Source organism: Balaenoptera acutorostrata, chromosome 7, assembly GCF_949987535.1.
Source record: "Balaenoptera acutorostrata chromosome 7, mBalAcu1.1, whole genome shotgun sequence".
Taxonomy (NCBI): domain Eukaryota; kingdom Metazoa; phylum Chordata; class Mammalia; order Artiodactyla; family Balaenopteridae; genus Balaenoptera; species Balaenoptera acutorostrata.
The window spans coordinates 115,068,396-115,089,603 of record NC_080070.1 but is presented as its reverse complement, the minus strand read 5'-3'; the positions used below and the strand labels follow the sequence as shown (position 1 = coordinate 115,089,603).

At 47.9% G+C, this 21,208-nt stretch overlaps 1 protein-coding gene across 7 annotated transcripts in view; it reads right to left on the bottom strand.

The window, feature by feature from the left end:
* COBL (cordon-bleu WH2 repeat protein) overlaps nucleotides 1–21,208 on the bottom strand; it is a 272,030-nt gene that overhangs the window by 12,367 nt on the left and 238,455 nt on the right. For all 7 annotated transcript variants that reach the window (XM_057549868.1, XM_057549872.1, XM_057549870.1 and 4 more), the window contains 4 exons: nucleotides 17,496–17,805; nucleotides 4,702–4,799; nucleotides 1,625–3,480; nucleotides 607–726 (listed from right to left, as the gene is read on the bottom strand). In XM_057549868.1, the coding sequence (XP_057405851.1) occupies nucleotides 607–726; nucleotides 1,625–3,480; nucleotides 4,702–4,799; nucleotides 17,496–17,805 (2,384 nt within the window). The remainder of the gene's footprint in view (nucleotides 1–606; nucleotides 727–1,624; nucleotides 3,481–4,701; nucleotides 4,800–17,495; nucleotides 17,806–21,208) is intronic.

Below are 21,208 nucleotides of genomic sequence, written 5' to 3'. Positions count from 1 at the left end.
AAAATGACAGTGTCCCAAAGGTCCTTTCCAAGAGGTGGCACAGGGTATCTGACCGTGCAGCCAGCCCAGGGGGCGTGTCTGCTCCCCATCCCTGGGCTTTCCTGGGGGCTGGGGGGGTGGCAGGGAGCAGGGCTGTCAGTCTGGCCCTACTGAGACCCCTGCCCTCCTGCCTCATCGTGGCGTGTCTGGACAGACCCCAAGGCCACACACCAACGACCAACCGATGGGGATGACCCCGCCTCCAAACACGGAAGGGAAGGTGTCCGTTCCGCTTTTCCTTGGATTCTAGCTCTGGAAGCTGGATGACCCTCTGTCCCCGAGCTCCAGTACAGGTGGTCCTGCAGCTGTGTCAGACCAGCAACTCCATCCCTGAGCTGAGACGCTGCCGCCTCTCACTGCTGGGTGATCTAAGCCCTGAAGCCAGGCTCAGGGTCCCCGGAATTTCCGGAAGTGCACAGAGCTAGATATGCAGGGAGGACTTACACGTTTGGGAGAGGGAGGGAGAGTTTCTGTGCAGGAGCTGCCCCTCAATGCCTCTCCTGCGGTTGCTGTTGCAGCATCCCCGGGATCACTGGGGTGGGGGGCAGCTGTAGAGGCCCCTCTTACCTTCCTCAGGCTGCAGGTGCCACTGTGCCCACGGATGGCTGCCAGCAGGGCTGAGCGCTCGCTGTCTGCCTCTGTGTAGGATGGTTTCTTCGGAGCTCCCTCTGAGCTGGGTTCTGGAGTCTAGAATATTTATTAACGATGTCAACACATGTCACTCAGGAGATGGGGGAACGCTGACTATAAGCAGTGCAAGAGAAAACCCATAGTTATCAGTTCAGACCTACAGGGTCAGTTTCACAGTCTCTGTCTGTTAGAAGGCAAAATTACCAGGTTGAGATTCTGGATTGACCTTACACTGTACAAAACTCAAAGGTTATATATTTGGGGGAGCACAGGATGATCGCCCCTGAATGTCGTATCCCTCCTGTTATTGGTCCTAGCTTTCCTGAGCAGATATGTGTCTTTAAGTCCTGCAGACCTGGATGAGAGGCCTGGGTCCCCACTAGCTGGCAGGGTGACCCCCATTTTTCTCAATGGCAAAATGGAGGACACAGTTCCCAATCATCAGTGTTGGTGTAGCTATTAAATAACATTTGCAAGATGATAAATGCCTATATGGGGGCAGGTGTGGTAAAACTGTCTCCTAGGTTACTGGAGAATGACAGCCCACCACTGCTGAAAATGCAGGGCGATCGGGAGCAGGGGCCCAGCCTGACCCTCCGTCTACCCCTCCAGGCTCAAGGACCAGTTATGGATGATCCCCCCCCTGCCCCACCCCCCTCCTCTCCACTCCCCTGCGACCAGGTAAGGACTATGTATTGGCGACATCTTTCCCCAGGGCAGTCAAGAGCCTTAAAGGCAGTGTGGACAAGCCCAAACCCATCAGTTTTGGCCCCTTAATGGTTCTATTCAAACAACTCTGTAGGCAAGGAGACAGAAATTCAGGTAAAATTAAACCTGTGCCTTCACCCGCATCCCTAGCCCGGCCCTCCTTCCTCCGATGCCACCTTAACGTCTGTGTCTGGGTGGGTGTGGGGAAGGGCCCATCCCTGAGGCAGGAGCCCGCTGATGACTTCACCTTGCGAAGCCTGTCCTTCCCTCCCGCCGAGTGGATGGCCTCCATCAGGGCGCTGTGCAGGGATGTGTCTTTCGGGGCTGGCCTCTGGACCACAGGTCTGAATTTCTTCTTTGGCCCAAAGATACTGGCTGGCAGGGTACCATCGGCTTCAGGTACATCTGTGCTTAACAAACCCGGCTTCTCCTCCCATTCTGGGGGCTCCCGTCCAGCGTGGCTGTTTGTTTCAGACACTCTCGGAGAGTGAGGAGGCTCTGTGTGGACGGAGACCCACCTGGAGCCATTCACCAGGGCACTGCCTGTAGTGTGACCGCCTCCTGAGCGAGGGGGAGGGGGACTCGTGCCGGCCGGCTGGCACTTGGGATCAGATGCCGAGCTGGTCCTGTGGTTCCTTGGGCTTTGCTTTCCGCTGAGACCACAGCTCTGTCCCACAGAAGCCTGACCCGTCTGGGCAGCTGTGATTAGTGGTCCATGGGAAGTTCTGTGGATGCCAGTGGGACCGTCTTGAGTACATAGCTTCCCATAAGGGCTGCTGATTTGCCCTCCGGGATGGGCTCCTGCTGCTGATTCGTCCCCATGGTGACGCACGCCTGTCTCTGGGTACAGGCTGGGGGTGGTACCATCCTTCATCATGGGAGGTCGTCCAGTTGGCTCTGGCGCTCTGCCTTCACATGTCTTCTGGGCATTATCAGGCTTCCTCTCCATGTCAGTGTGGACTTTCAGGGTCCCTATCCGCTTGGCAATGGCAGAGGCCACGTACTGGCTGGATGTTCTTCTCTGAGGTTTGAGAAACGGGACTTCTGCGGGGTTAGCTGCTGGCACTTTCAGGGGACAAGCAGCTGCTGGGAGTGGCCAGCTTCTGCCCTCCTCCAGAGGTCTCCCATCTTCTGGGTGGGGGGACAGGGGCCGGGGCAATGTCGCTTTGGGGTCTGGGGAAGTGGGCTCCGCTCTGAGTCTGCTTTCTTGAGGTTGCGGATTCGTGGGCGTGGTGGGAGTAGAGGTCCTCTTGGCCCCCTCTGTGGGCCGGCCAGAGTGTTTTTCTATAGAGTTGGTCCTCCAGAATTCTTTGACTTTTCCAATGGGCGGGGCTTCTGCTTCCAGAGTGGGCGCCGTCGGGACCATGGTCCTGCCGGCATTCGTGTGGGGACTCACCAGGTTCCCTAGCTCGTCGATCTTGATGGCACCCATGGAGAGGGATGCTCCCCGGTCGTAACATTTCATCTCTGACTTTGGAGGGACGATTTTATACGTTGTGAGGCCATATTTAAGCCCGTAACTCCCCCCTGGGTGTTGGCCTCGATACCATGGAGGTGGGGTCCAGACGTCATTTTCATCATCTCCTTCCTTTTCCTTCCCTGCCTGCGTGCTCACCCTCCTGGTACCCAGGGTCCTCCCGCCATGAGCAGAGCCGGGCGCCTTGCCTTCCTCCTTCGCGTTCAGGTCGTGCGTGTGAAGCGTTGAAGCAGAAGTTGCCTTGGGCGCCATTTTACTGGGAGTCACATCCTTCCAGGTGTTGGTCGAGGCCACTCTGATTTCTCTCCCAGGGTCCTGGGAAGGAGCGGGTGAGCCAGGCCCCGCCGCCCTCCTCTGCCCGTGCTGCTGGCTGTGCTCGGCCTGGCACGGCGGCAGCTGGGCCTTCTTGCTGGCGGTGCTCCCAGCGTCGAAAGAGCCAGCGTTGTTGTTTCTGTTGGAAAATGCCCCCGAGTCCACGGGATCATCGAGAACCTCCCCTATGAATGTCACCGGGATTGCCTCGGTATCGCCGTCGGGGATGACGGTGCCTTGCGGGCAGCGACCGGACATGCTGTGTACGCAGTTGGTGAGGAAGCTCGAGTCGGTTTCATAGCTTTCTTCGATTTCTGCAAAGAAGCACAACACAGGTCACAGGTGGGCACCGCTCGGACGACTCCTACGCCCCTTATTCACTGAAACTGCACCCCGACTTTGATTTCTCTGGGGTGCCTTTGGTGTAAGTTATTTAAAGTGTCATTTTGGGTTGTCATCTACACATGCCTGGAACCAGTCTCAGCTTGCATGACTCAACAGAGGACCTGTCTGCCGATCTGTGACGCCTTGAGGTATCATACAACATTTTGCTGGTATCTTCACTTACAAATTGATCTCTAAGTCCAAGCCCTCAATATAGACCACCTCAGGGCGGGGTGGGAAGGTGGATTTGGGATTTTTTACTTTCATCTTGCTCTTGTTCACCAGGAGCACCATAAAATCTATGGGACAACTTGCTCTTGCTTTGCTTATTGATAACTAAGACTCGAGCCTGTCAGAATTAGCCCTAAAGGATGCAGTGAGCCCTGTGGGCAGAGCCAGAGGACACACTAAGCCTGATTAAGGTTTCTCAGCTCTATCAGCCCCATCTGAGGACGGAACACTGAAAAGCAAGTCAGACAAAACTCCGGGTCAGCTCTGGAGTCTGTCTCCTTCTTCTTGTTTTGTTTTCTTTGAAGGCACAGCCAATATCTACTTTCTAGTTGATTTTCACTCTGTGCCTTCGTTTGAAAGATTTCCAGTTTTTACTGAGCCAATTTGCATCTGCTTTGGCCTTACACTCTTATTTCTCCAATATATGCACAGAATCGCAGTGCTGTGAGATGCCCCACTCTAAGAGGGGTCCCCGTCAACACGCTGTGTTCTGCGTTTCCCTTTGAAAGTCAGGCCACATGTTAGCAAGTAACAGGGTTCGAGGTTTAATAAACAGCCCTGTTTGCCTGTGTGGTACCCAGTGTTTCCCGAACTCATCTGAGGACTGGAGAACCTTTTTTCTGTTCACGTGTATGGAAGACTTTTTAATGTGCAAAATCAGTATTACTCAGAGGAGGTTTTAAGCAGCTGCTCAGACGTTTCCTCACGACTGTTCAGCAGCCCAGACGCAAGGTCCCCTCCAGGGAGCCGTGCTCACCTGTGTGCTCAGCCCCCAGTCCGGGCCTTCCTCACACGGAGCTGCGTCCCCTCCGCAGACATCTTCCCCATGTGGTGACATCAAGTTCAGTCGGAGAAGATAACCCTCCGAGCGCCGGCCACATGGGGTAAGGTCCAAGCAGGAGCAGGTAGGTGGTGCTTACCTTCCAGCTCTTCGTCCAGTTCTGCAAGGGTTTTCTGGAACTGGCCACTCATGAATAGGTCTTCATCCTCACGTGAGGCTGGAGCAACTTTTCCATTTCTAGGGAAGACCAAGGAGAAGGGGAGGGCATTCGTTCATCTCATTATTTACGTAATTCACTCTTTTCTGGAAATATCCGAAGAAGGTACAACTCATAGTCAAATTCATGCAGTTCCAAAGGCATTGGACCACTGCTGCCCTTGGACCTACTGGGGCGCAGATGGTGTGTGTGTGTGTGTGTGGTACACAGTGATCACCACCACCACAGCAAACCTCAGGGCAGCAGTGACACTGGTGACAGCCTCCCCAGCCCATCCCCCTCCCCAGGCCCCCCGAGGTTTTAACTGGATGGGGGAAATGCCCACAGCGGGGGGCTGCACAGTGCCCTCTGTGCCTCATGCAGCCTTCCCACGCGGGGACCTACTTGGGGCTTTTTTGCCTGGATCATCCTATGATGAACCTCACAAGCAGATGTAAGGCAAGTAAGGTGCTTATTGCTGCTTCACAGAGAGGCAACCGCGTGAGCTAAGGATGGAGCAGTCCAAGCTCACAGGGGTTCCAGAACTGGGGGGGGCTGGCCACGTCTGTATCCAGAGGTGCTGCGTGGTGCTGCCACCCGGGCATCCAGGGAGATGTCCTCCCCCCCCGCCCTCCCCCCCCCCCCCCCCGCCAAGGAGAGCTGGACCTTCCTTATCTGCGTCCCTGGACAGCGGCATCCACAAGACAACGGCTGCCAAAGCAATTTGAAAGCAGCCTTTGCAAAGGCTCTTGTCTCTGTTTTCTTGCTGTGCCAAGAACAGAGACACATATGGCGTGATTGTCCCTCTTCAGTGAAAGCTGAAGGTCTTTCCCGCTGACCGTTAAAATCGAGGACCGATTTCCATCATTACTAATCAGGCCGAGATAATGATGCTTGAAATATGCTTTGTACCATCCTCACTTATGTAGCAAAGTTTGTGTTCTGATAAATGAGTCTTTCTTACTTGGTGATCGTGTCCCTTTGGAGCCAGGAAGTGGCTTCCAGACCCGTCTCAGCTAATGTCCTCTGACACGGCAAACAAAGAGCGTTGGCCGAGATCTGTGTGGCTGTGGACCAACTAACAACGACCACAGGAGGCTCAAGGCTGCCTTTCCTGTTGCTTTTGCCCCAAGACTTAATTGAATGCATTTACTAAACTTGTGTTTTTCTCTTTCATGGAATGTGGTGGTTTAAGTAAATCTTATTTAAGTATTCAATAAAGTATATGGCAGAGAAAAAAATGGAAAGTGCTCTATAAAACAGTGTTTGAAATGGAAAACAGAGCACTTTTCAAATGCTGGCTCCTACTTTAAGTTGTTTAAAGTCCAGCCAAACAAAATTATATCTATACTTTTCCTTAGAAGTATTTGCCTTTCCTTCAAAGTATGCAAAATCACACTGTTCCATGGGAACAGAATGATATTAATAAGAATTAAAAACTATAGCACAGGGAACTATACTCAGTATTTTGTAACAACCAATAAGGGAAAAGAATCTGAAAAAGAATATATATATAAACACACATATATATGTATATGCATATATATATATATTCACTTAGTTGTATACCTGAAACTAATACAACATGGTAAATCAACTATACTTCAATAAAAACTAAACTAAACTAAAATAATGCACCCTTTGAAGAAAAAGAATCAAAAAGTAATTTAGAAGTTCCACTGATGATATTATTTCATAAAGCTTAAACTGGAGAAAGAAGATCACGCCAAACTCATGACAGCTCAGTGAATCTGAGACTCTCACACTTGTTGCTCCTGGTGTTAACCGGAAAGAAATGGGAATGTGTACATCAAGAAGCAAAAGCATAGCTGTAACTATGTAGCTGTAGGAACTTTGGTTCATTAGCCTCTCTTTTGATAAGTTGCCTTAAGAAAATAATGCTATGGAAGGAAAAACATAAACACCACCATGTTCATCATATTCATGGGGAGGTCTCTACAGCTTCCGGCAGCAGGAAGTCCCCTCCGTCACTGCATCCATATGATGACCATGACATGTAGGTGGAAACACAGATCACTGCTTAAGCCAGCATGTCACGTGAAGAAATCAAGACATACAACTCCATACAGGATGGTCATGATGATCGAAAAGTAACCAGTGTCTGTGGACAAGGGTGAGGCAGAAATCTAGGCACCATCGCCAACCAGTGTGATTTGTTGAAATGGATGGATTACGGCAAATATTTTATACTTTTTTTTTTGAAGTAGGCTCATTTTGGTACAAAGCAGCTTGACTGATAAGGCAATGTTTAAAATGGGCAACACTTAAAATGATCCTTTGGTCCTCTAATGAGTACTAATTCTTTTATGAAAAGCAGTTTACATGTTTGTGATACCATGCCCAATACACATGGCATGCTGTGTTTATAATTTTATTTTGTTACTGAGTACCTAGCAATCCCTGTGATGATCCTAAACCAGTGTGTGACAATCCTAAATCCTCAAGGAGGCACTGCAGCAAGGCCTGAGCCAGCCCTTCCCCTCGCTCCTCCCACCCAGGCTCTGGCCTGAGCTGCCTGGTCTAACCATCAGTGGCCAAGCCCCAAGCTCAGGGCTTCAGACCTGTTCTCTGCCTGTCCATCTCACCTTCCGTCCAGGCCCTCTTGTGAAGTCTGGGGTCCCTATACCGACTCCTCTGCCCTCCACCTGGCTCAGCCTTCCTGCCTGCCCTTTTCCTCCCTGTCTGCCTCTTGTACATGTCCCAGGTTTGCCCCAGATGCTCAGCTCCACACTCTGCTGACACACACCCCCCCCCACCTCTCACCTGACCTTGCTCTTGACGCCCCAGTGTGGACCTGGTTCCCCGGGGCCTTGCTTGTCCAGGAGGAGAGAGTGGACACATGATAGAAGCCACCGGCCTTGGGAGCGCTGTGGAGGGAGGGAGCCCAGGTCCTTGGCCGGTGCTTCTCCCAAGGCTGCCGAGCACCTTCGGGGCGGGGCAAGGCCAGGCCTGTGGACCCCTTGGCGTCTGCAGCCGGTGCCTCTCCTGATGCGGGATAGGACCTGCCACACTCTGGATTCTGGGCTTCTGGGTGAATGGGTCATCTGGCAAAAGCCCAAACCGGTGTGATGTATCTATTATGCTTTCCAATGTACAGCTTCAGGAGGGGGAGATTTAGCAGAACTTGCTTTTCCTTCCTCACCCACCCCATCCACTTCTCCTCAAAGGGTTGCCGATGGATTACAGCGTTTCCTCTCTCCCTGTAACAGCCAGTTGGAAGCACTTGGTCCCTGGGCTTGGAGGGCAGACCGTGGGCTCAGCAGGAGGGCCCTCGTGCGTGCCCCTGAAGCATCACAGTTGGACAGAAGCGCCAGCACCTCTTTTTAGCTTAAAGTCAACTGCGCAGATGTTCCTTTCCCAGGCATCATTCCTCACGCCCCACACACACCCCAGTCTAAGATAGACAGTTTCTTATGGACAGTTTGTTTTGGTTTAAGACCAAGGAAATGAAGGGCAAACAAGTTGCACAGGCATTCCGATACCAGCTGCACGTGTTGGATAAACATTACCGGGAGCCTTCCCTCCCACGGAGGGTCACTCTGCCAAGGACACAGCCACGGACAAGCCACTGCTGCCTAACGTCTGAGGCTCTGCCGGCCTCAAGCGGGAGTCTTCCCAGGAAGTGGAGCAGCCTCGGGGGCGGGGGCTGGCGATGGCCTCACCCACTCCCATGGGAGAACTAACAGCAGTCACGAGAAATCAGTACCCAGGCAAATAGGTGCTTTTTCATTAAAAAAAAAAATTTATATGAGAAAGAAAAAAGCACGGGCTGATTCTGCCCCACTCCAGCACATCACGTCATTTTTCTTTTTGATGTGGCTAGGAAAGTTTCTTTAGGTAATTTACCCAATTGCAGAAGACAAGCAAAGTCTGAGAGGAAAAAGATGCCCTTTTCAGGCAGCAGTTCAACTGCTGACAACAACCAAACCAACCCATGAGATTTCAAAACAGTTACTTGATAAACCAAAGGTAAGAAGCCTGGGAAAATAGATGGCTGATGACAGTAATATGTGCTTAACTTCCCCATTCCATGTACAAATGGTCCTGTATTTATAAAGCTTCAGAGTTCTAGAACAACAGGGTCCAATAGAAATGTAATATGAGCTACACATGTAATTTAAAATCTTCTTGTAGTCACATTAAAAAGGTAAAAAGTAAGCAAGATTATTTTTCATTAAATACTTTAATGTTAATTTTCCTTAACTTTAATTAGTATACTGTAACTCAACATTTAACCCAAATTATTATCATCATTTCCATATAATTAATATAAAAAAGTTCATTTTTTCATATGTTTGGTGCAATTGCACTCTCACAGCACGTCTCAGTTTGGGCTACCCATCTGGTGGGCTCAGTAGCCAAAGTTAGCTGGTAGCTACTGTACCTACAGCATAGTTCTCCAAGATCTTAAATGTTTGTAAATACTCCTTTGTTAGCGTAGTTACAAAGTTTCAGGGTTCTGAAAGGTATTAAATGTTTCTAAATGCTCTTGTGGGCACAAAGTTCCTGTAGTTACAAAATTGCAGGGTTCTAGAAGACATAAACTATTTCTAAATATTTCTGTGGTCACAAAGTTCTCATAGTTACAAAGTTTCAGGATCTAGAATATATAAAATGTTTCTAAATGATGCTAGAGTCACAAAGTTCCTTCCTATAACTACAAAGCTGCAGAGGTCTAGAAGGTATAAAACATCTCTAAACCCTCCTAGGTCACAGAGCTCCTCTAGTTTCAAAGTTCCAGGGCTGAAAAGCCAGGACCGGAGCCCAGCTCCTCCACCCATGACCTGCGTATTCTCAGTTCCGTAAGCGTCGTGAAATCATCAGCCCTGCAGATAACAGCGGCACAGCTTCTCACTTCCACAGCCCTCACGTCCACCACTCACCGACAGGTGGGGGCTGAGAACGAGCTTACGGATTGCCAGGCGGAAGGTGGGCAGGCAGCGGACAATACAGTGAGACGCCCTTCCCCTGGAGAAGCTACAGTTTGTCTTTTGAGGCTCTACACATGATTTCAGTGTGGTTCTACTGTTAAAAAAAACAGAGCCTGTAACCCACTTACCCAATCTGTCTCATTGACTCCTTATAGCGTTTCTGCGGAACTAGTGTCCCCCAAAGGGATCCCAGGACTGAGAGCTTCACAGTATTGATACACAGATAGATAAGTTGCCTGATTACAACAAGATTGCCTTCAGGATTCGAGAGTTTAGAAATAGTGCTAGTCTCTCCCCCATCTATCTATCGGTACACAAGTATGAGCATATGTTCTTTTCAAACAAAGATGTTATAAATAGTTTAATAAGGCAGATCGTCAGAGGTAGACACAGGTTATAAGGATTTCCAACAAATCAAGTTTCTACCCTTCCTCAGGCAGTTTTAAATAAACAACATCAACAACAACAATAATAACACCAGCCATCAATTTCTGAAGGCTGGCAATATGTTAGGCACTATTCTAAGGGGTGGTATTGCAGACCTTGATTGTACTGACAAGAAAATAGAAGTGAGAGGTCAATCCCCCAAACTACAATGAGGTATCACCTCACACTAGTCAGAATGGACATCATCAAAAATTCTACAAATAACAAGTGCTGGAGAGGGTGTGGAGAAAAGGGAACCTTCCTACCCTGTTAGTGAGAATGTAAAGTGGTGCAGCCATTGTGGAAAACAGTATGGAGGTTCCTTAAAAAACTAAAAATAGAATTACCATATAATCCTGCAATCCCACTCCTGGGCATGTATCCGGAGAAAAACATAATTTGAAAAGACACATGCACCCCAGTGTTCATAGCAGCACTATCTGCAATAGCTAAGACTTGGAAGCAGCCTAAATGTCTGTTGAGAGAGGAATGGATAAAGAAGACGTGGAACATATATACCATGGAATATTACTCAGCCATAAAAAGAAAATGAAATAATGCCATTTGCAGCAACATGGATGGACCTAGAGATTATCATGCTAAGTGAAGTTAGCCAGACAAAGACAAATATCTCATGATATCGCTTATATGTGGAATCTAAGGGGAAAAAATGATATAAATGAACTTATATGCAAAACAGAAATAGACCCAAAGATATAGAAAACAAACTTGTGGTTACCAAGACGGTAAAGGGGGGAGGGATAAATTAAGAGTTTGGGATTAACAGATACACTACTATATTTAAAACAGATAACCAACAAGGACCTACTATACAGAACAGGGAACTACACTCAATATTTTGTAATAACCTATAAGGGAAAAGACTATGAAAAAGAATATATATATATATATATATATATATATATATATATATATATATATATATATATATGTATATGTGGTCTTCCCTTGTGGTGCAGCGGTTAAGAATCCCCCAGCCAATGCAGGCGACATGGGTTCGACCCCTGGTCTGGGAAGACCCCACATGCTGTGGAGCAGCTAAGCCTGAGTGCCACGACTACTGAGCCTGTGCTCTAGAGCCCACGAGCCACAACTACTGAGCCCACGTGCCACAGCTACTGAAGCCCGTGTGTCTAGAGCCCATGCTCCGCAACAAGAGAAGCCATGAAAAGGAGAAGTGCGCGCACCGAAACGAAGAGTAGCCCCTGCTCGCCGCAACTAGAGAAAGCCCACGTGCAGCAACAAAGACCCAACACAGCCAAAAATAAAATAAATTAATTAAATAAATTTAGAAAAAAATAATATATATATATATATATATATATATATATATATATATATGAATCACTTTGCTATGCACCTGAAACTAACACAACATTGTAAATCAACTATACTTCAATTTAAAAAAAAAGAAGTGAGAGGTCAAGTCATTGGCCCAGGGCACCGTCACCAGCAATAGGCAGGGCAGATATGATGTCAGGCAGTCTTCACATCGTGTTGCTCTTTAAGTATTAGGAGAGCTGGCCTGGGTCATACACGAAGGAAAGATGCAGCTGGAAGGAGATCGTTCATGGGTGACACAACTCCCACCCAGGGCAGGACTGTGCGGAAGCCACTCCTAGGTGTCCCCATCATGAGGGGCAATCACCACATGGGCTGAATTCTTCCTGAAGGAGATTATTTACTGGCTGTGCTAAATTTAGAGGAAGACTCTTGGAATTTGATGTCCCACTTACAGGGTCAAGTTTGAATTGAGGGCATAGATTTATTTTTCAATGCAAACTATAATTGGATCTAATCGAATGACTGGATAGAAAACATACCATTTTCAGATCACAGCACACAAAGCGCACTCTAATCATTCCCAAGCCTTCACCCTTGCTCTCCTTAGAAGACTGGTATTTATCCTTGAGACTTTTCAATTCAAGATCTTGGCTGTCAGGGCTGCCCTTGAGGAAGCTGGAGCCGTGGCAGCAAGGAGCAGAGCCTCCAAATTAAGTGCATGAGCAGAAGCCGTGCGCTTTGCCACTAGACCGAATAGTTTAAGAAAAATGCTTTCAGCTGAAGCCAACCCCACAGACGCTCTTTGGACAGGCTGCAGGAGCTCCGGAGCAAACAGTCCTTGCCTCCAATTTGTCAAAGTGGGACCCCAGGCAATCCCAGCCAAAGAAGTCTGGATGAATTTGCTATCTGCAAAATAGCAGATGGCAGAGAGAGGAGAAACAGCCCAGCAAACTAGAACTTTACAGACCTTACAAACTGGGGTTTTTGCAGGTCACAAAGGTTCTTCCACTGTTCCCTCCAATACTTAATGAATCTCCGAGTATCAGAGGGATGGCGATAGTATAGGGCACCCTGGCAAAGTTGAAAACCACAAACACTCCTTGTTTCCCCTGGGAACTGGCGCCCCAGTGGAGATTCTGCAAGCTGAGGGTGTCTGAGACTGTTGGGGACAGCTTCACCATCCATCAGAACCCATGTCCCATTTGGAGAGACCTAGCCATGCCCATCATGGCAAAGGGTAACTTCTGCTCCTGAGCCTCTGGCGTCTGGCATTCCAAGGATGGAGAGGCCTCACTGTCACAGCCAGGTCCTGGATCGTCACAGGAAGAACACCCCTCCTGGGAACGCAAATGCCACCTTAGGATGAGCTGCAGAATCCAGGTGTCAGAATCAATGCTGGGCAGAGCCAGGAGGTGGATTCAGGGCCCAGCAGTAGGCACCAAGATCAGGGTACCAGCCCCTTCAAGCGGCTTCCCTTTCTAAATGTGGTCCAGGGGCATCCATCTCAGGGCACAGGAAGGGAAGAGCTGGCCGGCTGACTGAGTACACATCTGCCCTTGTCGCCAGGCCTGTCCTCTCCTGGGAGAGCAGGGGGTCAGAAACCACGTTCTTTGTGACTGTTTCTCTCAATCACTGAACACGTGTGCCCCCGGGCAGTGTTCCGCTCCGGGGCCCTTTCCAGGTGGCCGAGGTCAAGACCACACCTCCATGAACAGTGGTGGGCTCTGCTCTCAGGCCATTTCAGCTTGATTCTGGGCTACCGACCCCCAAGCACGGGTTGTCATCTCATTGAACTTGACCCTGGGCCAGTCTGGACACCTGAAATCATCTGCTCCATTGTGGATCACACAAATTTTGCAGACTTGCTCTCTGGGCCAGGATCTGTCGGCCCCTGAAGTCTGACACAACCCTCCCCTCCACCTTCAGGCTTCAGTGCCTTTTTGCTGTCCCAACTCTCAAGGCCCTATTCTCAGACAGGACCTCAGAGCACATCACTGGAATGCACCATGTTCACGAGAAGCAGTGTATTCTCTGTCTCTCTATCCATGTATCTGAGGTGCGTATTTGTAAATGCCGTAAGTGTGACAGTGCACAAGGGGGATGCCCTAGGACGGCATCTCCCAAATTGTGCTCAGCGGAACACTCATTCTAAAGGATATTAAGAGGCAGGCAGAGGGGAAAACTTACACAGGTTGCTTTGCTGCAGAATTTGTAAGAGACTTTATCCTCTCCTCTTCCAAGAGAAGAATGTGGAACTTCCCAAATATATTGTGAAGCGATATTTTTCAAGAGATATATCCCAGGAAATACCTGAGTAATTGTAGCGTTTCCAAAGTTGGCAAATGAGCGAGCAGAGGAGGACGGACCAAGGCCTCCAGCGGTCAGCGGAGCGCGCATCTGGGACCAGCCTGCCCAGCATGCAGATGTGTTTTGTTTGGCCCTGAAAGTCTGAATTGGTTGCCAGGATTTAAAATCTGGGAGACCTAAATCTCTCAGATGGGGAGGGGACTGGATTCTGGATGGCAGGTGGGTCACAGCCCTTGAGGAACCACCCGTCCTCCCGGCTATGATACAAGGGCCGTCTCCATGTGGGGACTTTGTCCATCTTTTCGTCTTTCCAGCTCCTGTCCCATCCTAGGCCCAGTGCCCACCGCTGTGCATCAGTACCGTTTGTATCCAAGGAGGGAAGTGAAATCAGCCTCCGGGGGACGATCTCCGGGTCTGCCACCTGCTTTCTAGTCCCCATCTTCATTTCTTGCATCTGAATATTTTTCAGCTTCTAACTTTAAGGCTATTCCTCCCATAACCAGAGTCTTTACAAAAGTGGAAATGTTACCTGGTTGGCAAACATATGGGGAAAGCTCAGCTTCCATGGGAATCAGAGAAAAAGAATTGAAAGCAATTAACATTTATAGCCTTTAAAAAAAAAAAATTGGGGAGACCTCACATAGAAATCTAGATGTCTGTCTTCTCTTCCAACGCCGGCCACACTGGGTCTGTAATCCCTCAGGGCGACAACTGTAAGGAAGCTGTGGGGCTGCCCTCTTTAGAGAAGACTTGTGCTTTCCCCCATGCTCCGTGGCCTCTGAGTTTGTAACCCCAGCTTTCCACAGTAGGCACGGATTTTAAGTAATCCTGAAATTTATTGAAAGTTATGCATTTGGACATAAAGATGTGATACACCATGCTGAAGCCCCTGAGTATGTCTAATTGGTCAATGGAGACAACTCTTGTTTAAAAAGAAAAACCTACTGATATTCCATGAAAAATCATGGGCGGAGAGTTGATCCCAGTTCTGAGGCACATAATGGAACAGCACAGACAGGACTGAGGGGCCCAGCGATCATCTTCATCTTCATTTGACTCCAAAGCCCAAAAAAGGCAAGTGGGTGTGTCATGAAAATTCATGGTGCTCTGGTCCCTAAACTAACCGTGCGATTTAGTCAATGGGTCCCACCCAATGGCTATTCAAGAGGCACTGAGCATGTGCACAGGTGCCCAGTGGCTCCCACACCTGTGACACGTAGGAGGCGTTATCTGCACAGATATAAGCAAAACTCGAGGCTCAGCAAAGTTAGGAGGGCCCTCGAAGGCCAAGCAACTAGTTAGTGGTGGTGGGATTCCGCATGGGTCGGTCAGGGTCCAGAGTCCCCTCCCTCCCCTCCACACTACTCTCAAATTCAGCAGCACCCCAGAGACGAGGGCAGAAAAACATGACCTGCTCCCTGTTTGGATAAAGCGTCAGGTTCCAAGACCCCGTGATTATCCTGGCTGTGGCTGCAGACACCAATACCATATTTGAACAGAAATCAGCAAGATTTTACATCTGGTCAACACCAGCAAAATCCACTGGGACTTTTGTAGGAGCATCCCTGGGGCACCGAGGTAACGTGTCTGATTAGTTTCAGATGTAGAGCTCAGGGTGTGCAATCCCAATGCAAACCGACTGAACAGATCTGAGGGTTGCTGTGAAGCTCCTTTCCTTTATGTTTAGGTGGCCTGTGAAGGAAATACCGTATTTTTTCTCTGCAAACAGGCCAACCTCAGCTCAATGCACCCTGTTTGGGGCAGAGGCGACATGGGCCAATTGTCACCTTCTAATTTCCTGTCTAATAAAATATGAACTTGGTCTTGGAATTGTCCTTAAGATTGAAGAGCTATACTTGAACATTATTAGAGGGTGTATACAACCACCTGGGGAAATGCTCGTGATAAACTGTTAGCTAAAAATAAACCAAAGTCAAATAGTATTGACACTACAATTACATTAACCAGACAGAGACTTGAGTGTTCATTTAGACAAAGCTGAAAAAAACATGAAAAATACAAAGGCATTCATTCATTTTGGTGATCAACTTATGCTTTTTTTTAAAAAAAAATCTACTTTATTTCTATTAACGTTTCTAAAACATTGTGTGACTGGTTCTTAAAATTACCTAAAAGGTAAAAAAAAAAGGAGATTATCATACTAAGTGAGGTAAGCCAGACAGAGAAAGACAAATATCACATGATATCGCTTATATGTGGAATCTAAAAGAAGAAAAAAGGTACAAATAAACTAATTTCCAAAACAGAAAGAGACTTACAGACATAGAAGACAAACTTATGTTTACCAAAGGGGAAAGGGAGGTGGGGAGAGGGATACATTAGGAGGTTGGGATTAACATATACAGACTACTGTGTATAAAAGAGATAAACAAGGACTTACTGTATAGTACAGGGAACTCTACTCAATATTTTGTAATAACCTATAAGGGAAAAGAATCTGAAAAAGAATAGATATATGTATAAATGAATCATTGTGCTATACACCTGAAACTAACATGATATTGTAAATCAACTATACTTCCACAGTAAGAAAAAAAAGAAGGATGAGTTGCCAAGAATTAACCTGCCTTTCTAACTAAGAATGAAGAAAGGAATTATGACAGACTGGTTCTGGTGCAGAGACAGATTAACCAGTCTATGGAATGAGTGCAAGAAACAGACTGATATGTATACAGAAACTTGATAGAGGACCAATGTGGAACTAGGAACCAGTGGGAAAAATAGATCCCTTCTTCACACCACACCCAAAAATAAACTCCAGGTAGACAAGAAGCCCAAATGTGAGAAAGCAACGCTAAAACTTTTACAAGAAATTCAGATAACCTTTAGTCCTTTGTGGTATGAGAAGGATCTCTCAAATATTCAAATATCATATACATTCAGGAGAAAAAGGACAAATTCAACAATATTCAAATCAAAAAGCAATTTTCATACAACAAAATAAAACAGTTAAATTCAAGCCACCGTCTTAGAGATTCTTTGTGTGTAAATAACTGTCTAAAGAGAAATTAACTATTAAATAAAAAAGTAATGTCCCAATTTAAAAAAAAGAGAAGGCTATGAAAAGACAATTCATGGAAGAGGAAACTGAATTGGTAATACACACATGACAAGATGCTCATCCTTACTAATCAGAGTATTGTATCTTAAAGCCACACAAAATGCCATTTGGCACCTATATGACTACAACACTTAAGACGCCCATTAATCCCCGTATCGGTGTGGATGTGGAGTGGCAGGCCACTATAGACGGCTGGAGGACGTGGACACCAGATCATCATTTTGGAGAGCAATCTGCCAATATTCCAAAAAGTTGCAGGTGAGTTTTCTCTGAAGGTCTAATAATTTCTCTTCTAGAAAAACTCTATGTGTAAGTGGAGACCTATGTATGACTTGCTCATTGATTTCAGTGGTGAAAAACCAGAACAACCTTAGTGTCCGTTCATTAAGAAATGGATACATAAGTGAACTAGCAACACATACGTTATCAGGGATAAATCTTAAACACATGATGTTGAGTAGAAAACTACACTCAGAGTATGGTACCATCTATATCAAAGGTACAAACAAACAAGCCAATACTATGTATTATTGGTAAATACCTGCATAGCTAGAAAGAGCATGAAGACAGAACTATGGATAACAAGTCCCCAGTCAGGGTGCGGTGACCTAACAAGTACTGGTTGGGTCACCAGGACGAAAGACCTCCCTCCGTCCATGACTCACCTCGGATGCCAGTTCCCAGAGCCTCTCCTCTCCCACAAGAGGCTCTTCTGGGGGCCCGGTTCTGGCGTCCCAGCCAGGTCCTGGTCGCTGCAGTCTTCCTGGTCTGTGGCCCACTTGTCTTTGGATTTCGTGCTGTCGTGTTGGGAATCCAGGGACACGATGTCCGAGGGGGAACTCATCACTCCCGAGTCCTCTGTTGTGTCCTCTGAGGCAAAGCAGCTGCCCACAGACACAGTCTCCTCGGCCTCCGACGGCAGTGGCGGGACCCCGTCCACACCGCAGGGACCGCCAGGCCCCAGGGGCAGGCTCACTGGATGAGACACACAAGGGCAGGTCAGGCAATGCTCCAGTGTGTTCCCCACTGCCTGACTCATTTGAAATCTGGAATTTGGGGTGTGAGGGAGGACCCCTCAAACACACCACTTCCCTCTGGACACGCTTTAACTTGGAATGAGTTACGTGCCTATGTGATTGAGAGCAACATTTTCCCTAAAAAAATCAGCCTATTTTGAACTAACCTTTGGAATTGTTATCCTGTATGTGACTACGAGCAAACAACATTAAAAAATTCAAACTAACGACATGATGAATGCAATTGTTTCTAGTCTGACCCTTGGTTTAACAGAAGTTGTTTGAAAATGAGTTCTTTGGAGAAACTAGGGGTTTTCAAAATAGAAACAAACTTTGAAAAAACTCATCTTGTTCGGGAACTTCTAACTTCCCAGGAACATGTATAATTTGGCTTTAAATATTAATGACAGTCATTGCCAGCCTCTGGCTTTCTCTTTATTTTTACATGTGAGAGTAAGATCTGGTTTAAGTAAGAGATGCTCGTAGAAGAGAACCCACAAGTAAAATGTAAAAGAATGAGAATAAAAGTGTTCTTGGTTGAGATTACTGTCTCCTGAGCACTGAACGTGGTTTAGGGCAGCAGAGGGAATAAGGTGCACCGAGTTGTAACTTACTGCGGAGGCCCGAGTTCATTCCATCAGACTCTAATTGTGATGATGGGGTACTGCGGCCACGCGTCACATCTGTCCAGCTATTCCGAGGGACGGTAAGTGTTAGGAGAGTGTGGGTACCAATTTTCCCCTTACTGAGCTTTGAGGTTGAAAGCTCCATGCTTGGAGAAGAACCCCCCTAATATTGAGGTGGTAGGACAGGAGTACAGAACTCTGGACCAGCCTCAGACCAGAGGTGTTTTTTAAAATTGAATGTAGATATAGATTTTAAACCTCAAGGCATATGATCTAAGCACTGCTTACGGTCATCCAGGAAATAAGGACTGTGTCGTGCTGTAGTTTCAGTGTGTTTTGTTTGAAAAGCATTCCTTCAATAAGTAAATTGCTGGATGCCTAACATGAATAAAGGCTACACACTTGCCGAGTGCAAACTCCAGAGACTCATGCCCTGATAGACAAGTGACATCATAACACCATCAATACACACTCAACACCGTCAATATTTTAACTAGACAGCAGACTAGAGACACAGAATTAACAAAACCAAAAGAGCACCAAGGAGAAAATTCCTGGAGGTGTTGGATTCTTGGAGATCCCAAACAGTAAAATAAAAGAACAAGATAAAAAAAACAAAAAAACAAAAACCAAAAAACAAAAAATACCAGACATTTCACAAAAGAGCTCACAAATAAAGATCAGAAACAAGGGAGGAATTGTTTAGAGAAGCAAAGGCACAAGGCAATGTGTCTAAACGCAGTGAATGCTTCTGAACAATGACCTCTTTCTTCTAGCTTTCTTCCTGGCTTTTGTTCCAAGACTCTTAATTAGAGGGCAAATCCGGAGAAGAAACACTGCCTATGGATTAATACCACCCAAGCCTTTTCTGCCGTGGGTCTGCTGAGAAGCTGTCACACCTCGGATGTTGTGTGCTGGCTACTCTGTCCACACAGCCAGCGACTCTGCCGGAGATGTCACTCCTGGACCCTCCTGCCAACTCCACTCAGAGCTGCTCCCCTGCCCAGCCTTCAAGGGCAGCCCTGATGGCCCAGCAGACTCTGGTTTCCTGCCTTCTTTTTTTGTCACCTTCACTGAGCAAGTAGGTTAATTAAACTAACACTTTTTCTTCTCTGTAGTGTAAACAGCATGAACATTGAAAGAGCATATAGGATTTAGGTCACAGAGACTTGAGTTCAAATCCCAGCAGAGCAGCCTGGGGCAGGTCCCTGGACCCTCTGTCTCAATTTCCTCTGGGACGTGAGGTGATACACAGCCTGCGGGACTGCGGTGAGGACTAAATGTGATGCCAGCCCACAGTGTGATGCCCCCGGCGTGTCTCCACTGCAGGGTGTGTGCCAGGATGGGAAGGGCCCCGTGACTGGACCTGGGGACACAGGTCTCCAATCCAAGAGTCACCCAGCTCTCTGGTGACTCACGGTTCACGAGGGGACAGACAAGTACACAAAGACCGACAATGCCATGTGGTGATGCCAATACCAGGTGTGTTTGCACAGGTAGAGGGGGTAGGCTGGTCAGAGGGAGGTCTTAGCACAGAGCAGGTACTGAATAAGTGCTCGGTCCAGCCCTGCCCCCTCGCCACTGCAGTGGGCATCACTCCCTGAAGGAAGACTCTCAGCTGGCCCCTCAGGGAGACACTAGGACCATCATCTGTGAACAGGCTTCCCGGCACTCACGTGCCCTGGAAACTGACCAGGCATCCGTGGTAGAGGGGGCGCTCCAAGCCCACCCTTTTCGATCATGTTATAAGATCGAGGATGCTTGTCTGGGCTTGTTCTACATCCCTCAGAAGTTTTGAGGCAAAAAAAAGTTGCGAGTCACTGCTCTAAATCCAGCCAACGGCAAATACTTAGTCAGCAAGGGGTGAGAAGTCTCTGTCCATTGTGTATGTGTTAAACCGCTTAAAAATGCACAGTAAGGAGTATGAATGCCAGAGCTCCCCTCTTGCCCAGGACTTTCCCCAGGGCCCAGGGTGCTCCATCCTCAAACCCGATGGACAGATGTCCAGTGAGGGTCCACCCGCGTGCCTGCTTCAGGGCCCGGAGCTGGTGCTGGGCAGCAGGCGAGGGGGGCCCTGCTCTCAGGGAGCCTGCTGGTGTGCAGTGAGATGTTCACACAGGATCGGAAGGACAGCCGCATAAACGTCCGAGGGAGAAGGAACAGGGGCGCAATGCCATCAGCATCCTCGGGATGCTGATGGCCAGAGAGGGCAGGAGGGAGGGAGGATGGAAGGCTGCTTGGAGCACCGGGCAGGTCTGCCAGCTAGTACGAGAGGTGAGCTTGTGCAAAGGCTCAAGCCTCCTGCGAACCACTTCCGAGAGCGCTGTGAAATCCGGCACGGATTTGAAGATGGGAATGGACATCCCCGTGAGGCTCTGTACCTGGGTCAGTGTTAGTGTGTTAGTTTTCAGGCCGTTTCTGATTCTCTCCGCAGTCTGCGCTGCCAGCCTGAGACTCTTCTGCTTGGAATCAGACATCCCCATCTGCTCCCTTATTATCTTTTCTCTTTTCCACTGGTTCCTATTATTAACCTCATGAACTATAACATGTTTTGACGATTTCTGTTTGACATGATGGAGCAGGAGATTGCTTTTTCTTTATTGATTCTAAACAGAAGCCTAAGAGACAAAAGGAAAACTTGGAGCTGCTTGGCCTCAGGTCCTGTCCTGCAGGGACCCAGCCTGAATCCCACAGCCCGGTCCAATTTCTACTCAGAACTTTGAACAACCCTTTCCC